Consider the following 15465-nt stretch of genomic DNA (forward strand, 5'->3'; position numbering starts at 1 on the left):
GAAGGAATCTAAGTAGAGGATCCTATATTTGTAGATATTGAAATAGATTGGTCTCTGGTTTTGAGAAGTCAATTAAAATCAGTTTGAGATAGCATGTAACACTTGTTCATGGAATAGGAGAAGACCTGTGGTCTGTTTTTTTATTGCTTCTCTGTTATCATTCTTTCCACAAAAGATTTGGAAAAAGTTACAGAAATCTCATTTAACTCATAAGCATTTTATAGTTCTGTAGAAATTCTGCAGAACCATTTAAAAAACTTTATCCATAAAGGGAGTATCTTTCATCCATATACACTGACCAATGTACTATTTAAAGCTACATTTAAATTCAGCTCCACATCGCACAAATTTTGCCAGCCATTGCTTTTTCCTATCATTGAATATTTCTAAACATTAAATTACCTTTTATAAGATTATTTTTGTCTGAATGTACAGAATGTGCCCCATCCCATACCGTGTGTGTGGGGTTTGTGTGTGTGGGGGGAGAACTTCCCTCATTTCAGTCATCATGTTTACATCTAGATCAGTACAACCAAACTCTACTCAAAAGTCAAGTAGTAAGCTATTCTTTTCTTGCTGATTAATACAGATTTGACATCTTAAGAGCCAGAGTCAGGAGGACTTACTGATGATATTCCTTTTTGTCCCCCCATGTAAGATTCTGAAATCATATCAGGGATTTCTTGCCTTTCTTTTTGGGAAGACTAAGGGGAAAAGTGAGAATCATAACTGCTGTAGCATGACAATGAAGAATTAGGATTCCATAGCCCAGAATCCTAATCTTCTGCTTTCATCTGTGGCCGATTTAATTTCACTTTAAGTGACTAGAATGGTCACAGAGATCTTTTCGTGTAGGTTCAAGTATCCATATTTTATATGGGATTCCTGATGAGTATCATCTTCTCGATATTTCTCTTCCTAATGGTAATGGAGACCTACAAAAGGTCATCAGACGAAAACTAGAATTCCTGTCTCTCTTCCAGGACTCATCCAGAACAGTGAAGTAACCTTTAATACATATCACTTATAATAAGTATAGCACAAGCCAGGCACAGTGGTGCACGCCTTGGGAGGCTAAGGCAGGAGGATCTTGAGTTCAAAGCCAGCCTCAGCAAAAGCGAGGTGCTAAAAAACTTAGACCCTGTCTCTACGTTAAATACAAAATAGGACTGGGGTTGTGGTTCAGTGGTTTGGTACCCCAAGTTTATTCCCCGGTATCCCCCTCCCGCCCCCAAATCAGTAAGCTAATTGACGATTGCTTTTGGAGACATTGTTATTTAAAACGAAGGTGTGTATGAAGTTTTATTCATCCATAAATAGGAATGAATTTATGTCATTTGCAGAAAATTAGATGGAACTTGAGAGACTTAATATTAAGTGACATAGCTAAACTCAAAGTCAAGGATCATATGTTTCATCTCATATGTGGAAGCAAGAAGGAAAAAGAGGGAAAAAGTTGTGGCAGGCATCTCATGAAATAGTAGGGAGACCAGAAGAGGAAGGGGATCATGGAAAGGGAGGAGGATAGGATAAGAGGAGGTACTGGGGAATAAAATTGACAAACCTATATTGTTATATGGTGTACATGTATGAATATGTAACACCAAATCCCACTATTATGTGTAATATACTAATAAAAAATTTCAAAAATACAATGAAGGTGTGGTAATATGTAGTTATCTGGGGAAAAAAACAGTGAAAAAAAGAAAATGCGTGCCTTACTACTAAGTTCATGGATCAAACTTCAGGATATGAAGAGGTTCACCAGTTTTCAAGGACTTTTATGGAACATTTGGATGATAGCAGTGACCAGTCCTGATTTTTGTTTAAAAAGGGACCGTTATTGAGACCTAGCAAATGATAATTTGACCTTGACATAAAAAAGAAGGTATGACATGACGTTTCACTATCTACCCCCTTTATTTTTAGTCTTCTCTTGGACTTAGTAAAGTAATTCACATGATCTCTAAATACCCTATATGTATTTAGACCTCTAATATGTAGGTGAATAGTAAGGGTTTCACTAAAAGGTGGATGTGGGAGCTTGAAAGTTCTTGCATGGAAATCTGAAAGAGGAAGAAACTTGGAGCATACAGTTTGGTAGCATGGTGGAATAACCTGGAATGAGAGGAAATAGTAGTGTCGTCCTATTTCCCTCATTCATTCTTTTCAAAACAGCTTACAGCCTAATATTCTTGTTCTTTGCTAGAAAATCTGAAAAATGACAAGCTATGACACTGTCCTCATGGAGGTAATAATGATTGATCCCAGGAACACCCAATTATGTTTGTTTTTTGTTGTTTTTTGTTTGTTTTTTTTTTTTGGCAAAAAGAAGTACATTAACTCTTTTCCCATGTTTGCAAACAAAGTGCCTTGAAAAAAAGTGAATAAAGGCTCTTCCAATTGATGTTTTACTAACAGAAAACCAAGGATTCCCCTTTCTGGTCACTCTTTGCAGAGCTTATCTGTGGTTTGAGCATACCCATTGTAGCAGGTGAAGGATGATATCTCATTGTGGTTTTGATTTGCATATCCGTAAAGATTAGTGATGTTGCGCATCTTTAGCCATATTTGTTGGCCATTTGTATGGTTTTTTTTTTTTTTGAAAATGTGTACTTAGATCTTATTTATTATAAGTAGAAAAGAATAATGGATAATTGAAGGGGAAGTCACTAGGATTATGTGTCCCCTCAAATATTGTCTTAATGGATTTGATATGAATGGGTGTAAGAGCAATAGAAATTTGAACACTCTGCCTGCTAGTGCCTTTCTTCAGTTGACAAAGCTGACTTTTGCTCTCAGGCTGGAGAATTATGTTTTGTTCTTTCTCTTTTGTCTTCTATTATCTTTTCTTCTGTTGTATGGTTTCTTTCCTCTTTTGGACTGGCTTTTGGTGTATTGCCCTTAAGCTCTCATTGATGGGATTTTCTGCCTCAGTCATGCTGTGTTCAGTGTTCAGAATGTTGCTTGTTACAGAGGAGTTAATGTTTTTTTTAAAGGTTTCCTTTTCGTCATGCTGTATTTCTCAGATTATCTGGAGGGACTGTAATCCAATTTTAGGAATCCTTCAGGACTGAGAGCCTAAACTGTTTTAAGCAATAGCATCTGGTTTCCAGGGACTCAACTACTTTGAGCGTGTTAAGGTCTAACAGCAGCCAACTCTCAATTATCTATAGGAATGAGAGATTGCTAGGACATTTTCAATTCAGAGTGTGCCAAAATCTCACTTAAGCTGATACTTGTGATTTATGGTATAACTGAGTTTAGGAGAGGTTCTTGGTGGCTGCTTTTGTTTTCTCCCCCTCATCCCCCTTTTTTACTCTTTCCCTCTCCTCTGATAATGGCACCACCTATTCGAAAGGTGTTTATATATGCAGACTTTATTTTGTAGTTCAACTTTAAAAAAACAAAACAAAAAAACCCTCCCTTGTCATTTGGATTTCCTTAAGTTATGTGTACCATCATGTGTTAAATGTATTTTAGTAAAATTCCTTAATTTTTTTGACATACAGACACAGTAAAATTTATTTATGTTCTTTTTCTGGTACCAAGGATTGAACTCAGGGGCACTGAGCCGCATGAACAGCCCTATTTTGCATTTTTATTTAGAGACAGGACCCCAGCAGCTTAGTGAGTCCCTCAGCAACTTTTGAGAAACCTTATCTTTAAATAAAATACAAAAAAGGGTTGGGGATATGGCTCAGTGGTTGAGTGCCCCTAGGTTCAATCATCAGTGCCTAAGCCAAACAAACAAAAAGAAAGAAAGAAAGAAACAATCAAACAAAAAACTTTACAAAATGATAGCTTCTGAGCAGTAACTGAGAATTGAATGTTAGAAATAAAGGGAAAAAAAAGAACTATGAAAACTCTACTTTTTGTTGAAGATGATGTCAATGCTAGTCACTGTTCTTCAGTGTGACTGAGACTTAGTGTTCACAGCTGACTGGCCTCTGGAAAGTTTCATGGCCACATTTGGCCTAAAGCTAATTCTTTTAGAGCATGGCTATCCATTTGCTTTATGAATCTGAACAGTTTTCTGTTGACAGACAGGAAATATGGTGTAGTTATTGGTAATAATATACAAGTTGAATATGATGGCCAGGATTGCTTTAAAAAAAAAAAAAAAGCTTTATTTGGGTAAAAGTGACATACTAGTAAATTGTGTGAATTAAACTTGTACAGTTTGTGGGGTTGGAGTTGTGGCTCAGTGGCAGAGCGCTTGCCTCGCATGAGTGAGGCGCTAGGTTCAATTCTCAGCACCACATATAAATAAATGAATAAAATAAAGGTCCATTAACATCTAAAAAAGTGTACAGTTTGATAAATTTTGGCATGTATATGTCGTTTTGCCATTGCTACAATCAAGACTAAGAACATGTCTACCATTCCCCAAATTTTCTTTAATTTCTTTCTTTTTTTTTTTTTAAATTTTTTAAAAAAATTGTTTTAAGAGTGAGAGAGGAGAGGGAGGGGGGAGGGGAGACATCTTTGTTGGTATGTGGTGCTGAGGATCGAACCTGGGTCGCATGCATGCCAGGCGAGCGCGCTACCGCTTGAGCCACATCCCCAGCCCTCTTTCTTTTTTTTTTTTTTGGTGGGGGCAGGTGGTTACCAGGAATTGAACTCAGGGGCACTGGACCACTGAGCTCCATCCCTATCCCTATTTTGTACTTTATTAGAGACAGGGTCTCACTGAGTTGCTAGTGCCTCGCTAAATTACTGAGGCTGGCTATGAACTCATGATCCTCCTGCCTCTGCCTCCTGAGCTGCTTGTATTACAGGTGTGTGCCACTGTGCCTGGCCCCCCAAATTTTCTAATGCCTCTATTAATCACTTCTTCCTATCCCTCCACTAATCTAGTTTCTGTCACTATTGGTTAGTTTACATTTCCTAGTTTTTCTGAATTTTTAAAACTTGGCCTAATTATTGAGATTTGTTCAGATTATAGCATGTATCAGTAGGTTATTCCTTTTTATTATTGAGTACTATTTCAGTGAATGGTTATATGCACAGTTGATCTATCTGTTCATTTGCTGTCATACATTTGGGTTGTGTTTCCAGTTTTATGCTCAGTACTAATCTGATAAATGTCCACCTGCAAGTCTCTGTGTAGCATATATATGTATTTCTCTATTTTACCTGAAAATAGAAGGTTGTATCACATGGTAGCTGTACTTTGAACTTTTATATAAGCCGCCATATTCTTTTTTGAGGTGGTTATATTTTTTTACATTCCAATGTGGTAGTATATGAAAGTTTCTCTATATCTTTGCTCCCAGTTGGTGTTGGTCATTTCTTTTCATTTCAGCCATTCTAAAACTTTTGTGTATCATTGTGGTTTTAAGTTGCACTTCCTGAATGAACTCTTGATGTTGACCATCTCTTCATAGGCTTAAATGCCATTCAGAAGTCTTGTTCAGTGAGTGTCTGTTCAGATCTTTTTGCAACTATTTTTTTTAATTTATCTTTGAGAACTTTTAATATATTCTGCATACAACTTTTATCAAGTAAACATTTTGTGATTTTCCCCCTGTAATGTGGTTTATCTTCATTTCTAAATAGTATGTTTTGATTAAGTATAATTTATCAATTACTTTATGGACTGATGATAGTTTTGATACTTTTATGGGTTTATTGCACTCTTGGTTATTTCTTCACAGAATTGCTTTTGCTTAAAATCATTAGTCCAGTTATGTGTGAGTCTCCTTCTGGACTCTGTTCTGTCACATTGATCTGTGTTTCTATCCTAACACCAAAGCAGAAATATAAGTTTAGTTCAGTGTGAGAGATGGCAGTAGAGAGCATTCTACTTGTTCCTTCTGTAACCTGTTTTATCATACTAGTTGATGAATTTATCTGCTTTCGTGATTAAGCATACTGGGTTCAGAATCCTTTTAGATATTTCCAACAGATGCAAATTGTATGACACATAGTTGGGTTTTTTTTAAATTTAAAGATGTGAATATTTGAGATTAATTTTTGAATTTCATACAGAATATTTTGTATATTCTTGTACATAGTCTCCTCTTTTTCCTTAAAAGTTTAGGCCCTAAAAGTCTTGTTATAATTCCATTTTCTCAAAAATCCAATGTGGGTGGGGCACCACTGTGAACAGAGCCAAATAGAGTTAAATTATAAGAGAGCTGCCATAGCCAGGCATGGTGGTACATGCTTGTAATCCCAGTGGCTCTGGAGGCTGAAATAGGAGGATTGCAAGTTCAAAGACAGCTTCAGCAAAAGTGAGGTGCTAAACAACTCAGTGAAACTCTGTCTCTAAATAAAATACAAAAATAGGGCTGGGGATGTGGCTCAGTGGTCGAATGCCCTTAAATTTAATCCCTGGCAACTCCCCCTCACCAAGTAAGTAAGTAAGTAAGTAAGTAAATAAATAAATAAATAAACAAACAAATATAAAAAAGAGTTCTATCTATGTTCTCTACTTTTTTTATGGGTTTATTGCACTCTTGGTTATTTTTAGTTCCTAGCACAGTGTACCCTTGCACTTGTTTTGCACTGAGGCATTGACGGGATCAGTGTTTGTAAAAATCATTCAAAAACAGGTATAAATGCTGCACAATGAACCAACAAAGGCCCCGACAGACTGAAATGACAGCACACAACCATTATTGTCATTTGGTGGTGACAGGCAGAGCAGTTTTCCTTTTTCTCCTGGCTTATTTGTTATTTTATTTGTAAGTTCCCAAGATCAAATAACCCAAATAAGACATGTTTAAATTGCATCCCTCTCTCACACATGTGAATGTGCAGCAGACACACATAGCACAGATGCTTTGTAAATGATTGGTCACCCCCTATTTAGTTTGGTTGGAAAAATCAAATGGAGACTTCTTTCTAAAACCTGTTTCATGCAATGCAGGCAAATTTGTCCTCATTTTTGTTACCTGTGTCTTCATCTGTAATCAGCCAGTGAAGTCCTGCAGCCTACATCTGCAATTTGTTGCTCTCTCCTAGTTTGCACAACACTGAACCATCTCATTTTGAAATTCAAGAGTGGCAGAGGAAGTCTTTAGTAGAGGATAGTAATTTGGGAGAAGGGAAAATCAAGAGCAAGATCACCTGTTTTGAAGAGGGCTGATGTTGAAGGAAATTGCTTTGGTTAGTCAGACTCTGAGCCTCTCAGTGGATGTGCTGCTGTGACCTGCCCCTCCATCACCAGTGACCTAAAAATCAAATAATTCCAACCATTCATGAAACTTATTCCCATCTGTGGTGCATCGCTTGTACACTTACCCCCTCTATTGTCAGCAAAAGTGTCTAAATCTTTTCACCTAGCAGGCAGTGGACTGGTTTTCTTGCTTTTTTTCTGGCTGCTTCTGTGATTGTCAAATTAATACCTTCAAGCACTTTTCCAGATCTGTTTCTTACCTGTGTGGCTTCTTAGCCTCTCTAGTCCAATACTGTTTAGTCCAGGCAGATTTTTCTCTCTGTGTTCTTAAGGGCTCTGGCTAGGCCTAGGAATTAAATTGACCCTAAATAGATAAGTAAGAAAGAAGTGTACATATTTTTGCAGGTATGTTGATCCCACCTCGAAGGAAAATAACCTCAAAATGACACAATGTAAATTCTTATTAAAAAGATTGAATTGGAATGGCCTTATGTAGAAAAGTAGCGAAAATGTGTGGGTAGGCCAGAGGAAGGGAAGGATTATTTCAGGGAGATGGGTCAGTGCCCCATGGCTTCTAATAGGAAGATGTCCTCTCTCCTTCCTTGGGGTTTCTCTCTTTTGTGGATCCTGGTGGAGATGCTGCCTTTTTCCTGGTGCAGCAAAGGCAGAGTGTTCCTTTTGTTTCTATTCTTTTTTAAGTGACCTTAACTTAAAATAATCCTTAGAACAAGGGGCATTTTTTTTTCTGGTGGCATATTCTGTCACTCTTCATTTGCAAAATGCTTTCCTTGAATAATATGAAGTGTAGTTAGTTGTCTTATTATCAGAAAGTACTACAGGTGGGGTTTCCCTTGGGAACCACTAGCCTATACCATTATAAACTAATGGATCAATAGGCTTTGAAATTGCTGTTCATTGATCCCAAAAAACTATTTGATGAAATGTACATATTTCCTCCCTGTATTGTAGCAATTCTGTCCAAGTTTCTTTAGGGAAATTCTTAAATACCACTACTTGATTGATGGTAGGTGTGTGTGTGTGTGTGTGTGTGTGTGTGTGTGTGTGCGCGCGCGCGCGCGCGTGTACATACTTATAAAATCACTGTATAACTGTTCTGAACATTGATAGGTTGTTAATTTACTTTAGTAAATCTTTGTGTGTTTGATTTTTTTCCCACTCAAGAGTTGGTGATTAAACCCAGTAGTGCTGTACCACTGAGCTATACCCCCCAGCCCTTTTCACTTTTTATTTAGAGACAGGGTCTCAATAAGTTACTGAGGCTGGCCTCAACCTTGTGATCCTCCTGCCTTAAGTTGCTCAAGTTGCTACTATCATAGGTGTGTGCCATGGTGCCTGGTTTATCTTTTGAGTTTTATTGCTTATATGGACAGTTTTTTGGTCATTTTTTCCCACTGAGACAGTCAAAGGAAACAAATGATTATTTTACTATATACCTCAAAAGCAGTCAATAACTGTTTAGAGACTCGGAGTGAACAAATGATGGGATGGCCTGGTTTATGCAGGAATTGTTCCAAAGTACTAATATTGTCTGTTCAGTAACTTATAAATGGGTATGTATCTTTTAAAAATTAAGATAATCTCTACTCTTTGAAAATACAAGCCTCTTAACTATTAAAAATCCTTTCATGACTATTCATTTTTTTTTGTATCTCTCAAGTCACCACCTCTATATAAACACTAATCTCCCCCTCTCCAGAGTGGGAAAAATCTCAATACTAATTGAAACTAAGATGATTCTACTGCTGTTGCTGAGATGTTGGCAGGTCTCTTACAAGCTAATGTCATGGCATGGGATCCATTTGCTCTGTGTAGCTATTTTGCAGGGCAGTAAGCATGCCGTGATTAATATGCTATGTGAAAAAAATGAATTTGGAAAAAATAATAATATAATCTCAAATATTAATTCACATTTGTATGAATTGCTCATAATTTTCAATATACTTTTAAGGCACCTTTAGTATGATAAAAGATTTGATCTCTAATGAGATGGGCATAATGTTTTAAAAAGCACAGTTGATACCTTATTAAATATTGTGTGTGTGTGTGTGTGTGTGTGTGTGTGTGTGTGTGTGTGTGTGTGTGTGTTTCGGTTCCCGGGGATTGAACTCAGGGGCACTTGACCACTGACCCACATCCCTAGCCCTGTTTTGTATTTTATTTAGAGACAGGATTTCACTGAGTTTCTGAGGAACTCACTAAGTTGCTGAGGCTGGCTTTGAACTCTCTATCCTCTGCCTCAGCCTCTCAAGCTGCAGGGATTACAGGTGTGCATGACCACACTAACTTATTATTTGTTTATTAATCTGTTATGCTACAAGAAAAAGATTCAGGACAGTAGGTGGGTTGATGATAATGAAAAGAAGGTTTTTCCCCGCCCCCCCTTTTTAAAACCCTGTAGGTAGTTTTTGTATTTTCTTTAGAACTAGTCCAATTTAATTGTATTATAAATGAGCAACTCACAATGTAACTCGCCTGCCTCCTTCTGTTGTTGTTATTCCTCAGTATCTTTTCATGAGAGGTTACTCTTTTGTTTAAATGTGAGATTAAACACAGAAAATATTTTGAGCTAAGCAGGTGTTTAACATAACTTATTTGGGTAGTAGATGCTGGACAAAGGAATTCTATTTAGCAGACATTAATTGAATATTTTCATGTGTTAGGTATAGTGTGCAAGATCTGAGACTATGCAGTCAGTGACCATTGCACTTGCATTGATTGCAGCTTGTCCTCTGAAACATTGCTCACTACATTCACATTGCCTCAGGACAGCTACCTCTCAAATAGCATAGGACAGATCATCTAACAGCTAGAGGTTAGACCCAAAGCCACTCACTTGCCTTAGTGCACGTTTTAATTTTATTTCTTACCCCCACATATAGGCCTTTCCTCCTTTCTGGGGTTTCTTGATATTTGCATATTGCATTATATTTTTATCACATGTTCATCTCAACATCCTTACTTTTCCATCTTCTTTGCAAAATGTAAATGACAATATACAGTGCCTACTGGCACTATCAAGCTTTCATAGCTTGCTTTGGTGTATTATAAGCAGTTTAGCATTTTTTAAAATCACTATTATATTTTATCTTTATTGTGCTTAATCACTACTGTACTTTATAGGTTTGGATGTTTTAACTAGTCTTGTTTACTTATGCATTAAATAAGTATATATTGACCACCAATTATTTTACCTGGCTTATGTAAAACACTTATTTGATGAAACACTGAGATTGCTGAGGTCCACTGCTTACTTCCTGCCACTTTTAACCTTTTTTTCAGACAGATTATGCTATCAGCTGCTTCAAGGCCTTTGCCCAAGTTGACTGTGCTCAGCCTTTCAGACTAGGTCGTCTTGTTGACCCTAACCCTCTGCCCTGGTCTAGATCATTTTCCCCAGTTTTAATACCTTTTGCCTTTCCTTTTGAGTTATCATTACAGTTTGCAGTGATATATTTAGTATGTGGGTATTAAATTTCAAAGGGAGGAAAGAGTGAAATTTTGAGATGGAAAAATATGTAGAAATAATTTTTTGAACTTTATTTTTGGTAGTACTGGTGACTGAACACACACATGCTAGGAAAGTGCTGAACCACTGAGTTATCCCCCTCTACAAACCTTTTCAAAATTTTTATTTTGAGACAAGGGTCTCCTTAAGTTGCTGGGGCTGGCCTTGAACTTGGAAACCTCCTTCCTCAGCCTCTTGAGTAGCTGGATTATAGGTGTGCGCAACCACTCTCAGCTTTATTTTGGTTTTATTTTATTTTTCAGTGTGCCATTAGGACCACAGAAACTGAGAAAATGTGGGAAGGAGACTCCATGAAAGAACATTGTCAGATTAAGAATTGTATCTCATTTCTTAGGGTTCATATGGTATATATCAGGTGATCTGAGGTTCTGTAAGTTTTGCACATGAGCTCAGAATTTTAGTGACTGATTTCAAGGCTTGAAATGAATGGTGCCAGCATCTTGACTGAGCCCAGGCCTTCTGGTATTCTCAGTATGTTGTGAGCTGCCTGTAGGGACATCTGTTTATCAGGTCATGTGGGCTTCAGATTCTGCACTGGGCAACTCCTGTTAGAGGACATTGATTACCCATAAGGATAAATACAAAGTTGTTGCTGTTGATCTTTGTGATTATATTGTCATTTACATTTTGCAAAGAAGGTGGAAAGTAAGGATGTTGAGATGAACATGTGATAAAAATATAATGCATTATGGAAACATTCTAATTATATGAATTGATAATTTTCTTCTTGTTGGCTCTGATATGTTCAGTCTTGTGCCTTTTCTTTTGAACTGGGCATGTACTTAGTATTCGTCTTTGAAACATACAGTCATTGAAAAGTCACTTGAAAAGTAAGAATATTGAGCTTCTTACGGAAATGTCATTATGTGCTGATCCAGCACAGAACGAAACAAAGGCACCAGTGAAATCACTTTCAATGAACAAGTACTTTGTGCTTTATTAAGTTTTCTGTCCAAGAAGATTAGAAAGGGTATATTTGTGATAGCATCAGGAACTCAGAAAAGAGAGCCCTGTTTCTCGGTTTTAGGTTATTATATTCTATTTTTCTGTCCCCATCACCTTTTCTAGTAATTTTATTTAACCTTTATTTTGGATATGGCCCTAGATATATACATAACCATCGCTTCCCTTTCCTCCCTTTTTTCCCCCCTACAGAAAGATGTAGCACTTAAGCCTCAGGAACGTGTGGAGAAACGCCAGACTCCCTTGACCAAGAAGAAACGAGAAGCACTTACCAATGGCTTATCTTTTCATTCAAAGAAGAGCAGACTCAGCCACCCACACCACTACAGCTCAGACCGAGAAAATGACCGTAATCTCTGCCAGCACCTTGGGAAGAGAAAGAAAATGCCGAAGGGACTCAGACAGGTGAGAAAACTTGGATTTATTTTATTCTGTGAACTTCTATAGATGCCTACTTCTCTGTGGTTCTTTGCACAGGTGGAGAAGTTATCCTTGGTGGCATCCTGTAACTGCTTGCAGAGCTGTATGCTTGCTTCCAAAGGATTATAATCCCAATCTCATTTTTTTTTTTTAGTTAGAATTGGTAACTTTGGCTTGGTACCCTTTCCATTGAATACTGTCTATGCAGCAAAGCTTGATGTGTTTAGGGCAGACTGGTGTTTAAGGCAGACTGAAGTCTTGGCAGTTGTCAAGATGGACTGGTGTGTAGGGAAAAGAACCTTGAAATTAGGACAAAAGGGATAGGGAAATTTAGTGACATACATTGTGTATTTCATGGTTCCAAGGTACTAAAATTGGTTCTTTGAGTAGTGCTTTGCATAAGATTGACATTTTCCAGGGAAGCTCAAGTATTGTGGCATGTGGGAGAGCAGTGACAAAGAAAGGGACTGCCTTCTAGTGCCTTAATTGTTTTCCATAGTCCATAATTGAAGACAGTCTTTGTGATCTGCCAATTGAATACAAGTCAGTAATGGGGCTCCTTGGCCTGTTAATTAGGTTTCAGTGATCCACAGGCAAATATTGCTCTTGGCATTTGGGGAGAATTTTTGCCTGTGAAATCTGTACATGTGATTGATTGATAAAGAGAGATGAAGTTGTTTGTAACAATTTTTTTTTTCCCTGCAGAAACCCGGAGGCTTTAGTGACTGTAGAGTTACCTGTGTCCTGGGTATGTTTTGTTTTTGGTGAAACCATTGGGTGGGATTGACTATTACTTGAAGGAAGCAGGGGAAGGAATTGTGGTTCACAGAGCAGGTGCTGTTAATTAGAAGCTGAACAGGTAATTTCTAGTTGCAGGTGTTTCTTTGCAGAGGGGAAAGATCTGCAATCATATAAAACAGTGGTTTCAAAACCCACAGACCATTATAATCACATCGTTAGCCCCACTAAAGATAATTTTTTGCCTTCTCCCTAGGATCTAATGAAGTTTTTTTTAAACATATTTTTAATTGTAAATGGACACAATATCTATGTTTTATGTATGTTTGTATGTATGTGTGTGGTGCTGAGGATCAGTCCCAGTACCTCACACATGCAAGGCAAGCGCTCAACCACTGAGCTACAACCCCAGCCCATAATGTAGATTTTAGCTTAAGAAATTTCTTTTTGATAATGATCAGACTGGTTTGGAAGTTATGTTACAAAGCATCTAGAGTGTATTTTGCATGATGAATTTTAGCTTAAAGATCAGAAGGCTCAGAAGCCTCAAGAAAAGGTAATGAGCAGTTTGATGTCAGAGTTCAGCTTGTGAATAATAAAGGATAGTATACTAAGAACCATCTGGAGTGATGGGTTCAGCATGGACTCCAAAAGCTTCTTGCATGTAATGCCCTTCAGTCTGACACTCAGGGTGGTGTTTCTGAGGGCTAACATAAATACCCCAATTGAAGTTATAATGGTAATTTACTAACTATAGTCACATACAGTTCTATAATAATTATGCTGTAGACATTCAGTGAGGTAGTTTGCATAGTATAACCTGTAATTCATACATCAACCTTGCCTAGTAGGAAATTATGGTTACCCTGCTGATGTGGAAACTCATACTTGATCAAATGGCTTGTCTGAGGCCATCTGGCAGTGAGGTTCAGCACAATGATTTAGATCCAAATCTTTTCAGCCAAGAGCCTCTGCTTTCCCCCTGTACCTTCTCTTTGGGTATGTAGAAAAAGCACAGCAGGTCAGAGGATGGGAGGGGTTTACAAATATTTCTAGAAACTAAATGATAGTATGGTCAAACAGACTTTGACTTTGGCCATCAAAATGGTCTTTGAAGGTAAAAGAAAAATCAGAATAAGCTATGAAATTCAGAGGGTAGATCAAGAGCTGGAGAGTCGAAAGTAACCAAATTTGGATTAAGATTTTTTAATAAGGAGGAAGGGAGAGGGATGCGAAAGTCAAAATAGAGCTTGCACAGGTTATCTCCTTAAGGAGCTTTAGTCTCTCATTTAGAGACTAAATTCATTATCACAATGAAACAGCTGAGGAACACAAGAGTGATTTGTTGCCACATCTACTGGCCAAATTATGACTTCTGAGAAGAATTTTGGGAAAACATAATTAATCCTTCCCAGAACACTGAGTAAAGTAAAAAAAAATGTCAATATATCTGTCATTGAGACCACAAGGAATGCTTTAAAAATTTAGTATTTTATATTTTAAAATACAGAGAATGCAAAAGGGTTTCAAAAATAGAGCAGCAATGATAAAAAGTTGATGAGAGTTCACATAATTTTCAGGTTTGGCTCCAATTAGATATCCTAAATCTCGGTTTAATTTATTAGATTTTCCTTTCTCTCTGGTTTGAACTGAACCAGAGGAAATAGACCGAAGTGACCTACAAGTCACTTTTAGGATATATTAACTTTTTAAACAGACATCAGGATGTATCATCAAAATAAATCGAGGCTTTCTCCTTAACTGAGATTTAGGTGCCCCAAAATCATTAAGAGAAGAATTTTGCAGAAAAGAGATAACCTATTGAGATGGCTTCTAGTTGTAGGCAAACACTATTCAGGGGGAAAATAAAGGAATTTGGGAATATGTTACCAGTTTATCAGGTAGACGCTGATCTTGCTGATAAAGATGGTTTATGCTTTATATGACTTAGAAAGCTTTATATAAGTTACTGTATATAGACAATACTTATAAGAAATGGAAATTTGCTTCTCTTTGAAAATCCAGTATAGTCGAGCCAAATTTGGTGGAACATTTATAGTTGACCAAAAATGTCTGCTGATTTCTAGGAAGAAAAGTCATGGATTCCAGTGCAGTCTTTAAAATTAAAGCTGTTACTCATTCATTTCGGTTAATTAATAATAAAGTTAGAGCTGTCCTTGGTGGGTTCATTTTCTTTCTGTACTAGCATTGCACATTGGATGTATTTGGCATAAATGGTGGTGTTGGTGTATGAGGGCTCAGGTCACTAAGCCACCATCTATCTTTCCAACCAGCCTGATGAAGCAGTATTTCCCAGTCTGAGTTCTTTCCTATTTCAGTTTTTTGGTACCAGTGATTGGTTCTTTAATTTTTTTTTAATCTTTATTTTGCTTATTCATTTTTATGTGGTGCTGAGGATCGAACCCCGTGCCTCACATGTGCAAGGCAAGTGCTCTGCCATGGAGCCACAACCCCAGCCCCTGGTTCTGTATTTTAGAGAGACTTATTCATGATGCCTTGGGAACTCTCTGTGACATTTGTTATTAGAGAAAGTTATCTTGCAAAGGAGGATTTGTAATGGAAAACTTTGATTAAACAGATCCAGTTCAAGTCACATTTTTGAAAACCTGCTATAATTAGTTTTGAGTGAAAATACAGGCCCAAAATCACC

At 37.3% G+C, this 15465-nt stretch overlaps 1 protein-coding gene across 7 annotated transcripts in view; it reads left to right on the forward strand.

Moving 5' to 3' along the window:
• The window catches only part of Auts2 (activator of transcription and developmental regulator AUTS2), a 1065696-nt gene that overhangs the window by 278576 nt on the left and 771655 nt on the right, over positions 1-15465 (forward strand). For all 7 annotated transcript variants that reach the window (XM_078023939.1, XM_078023943.1, XM_078023942.1 and 4 more), the window contains exon 2: positions 11829-12041. In XM_078023939.1, the coding sequence (XP_077880065.1) occupies positions 11829-12041 (213 nt within the window). The remainder of the gene's footprint in view (positions 1-11828; positions 12042-15465) is intronic.

The sequence above is a fragment of the Ictidomys tridecemlineatus genome, chromosome 10 (assembly GCF_052094955.1).
Source record: "Ictidomys tridecemlineatus isolate mIctTri1 chromosome 10, mIctTri1.hap1, whole genome shotgun sequence".
Classification (NCBI taxonomy): Eukaryota; Metazoa; Chordata; class Mammalia; order Rodentia; family Sciuridae; genus Ictidomys; species Ictidomys tridecemlineatus.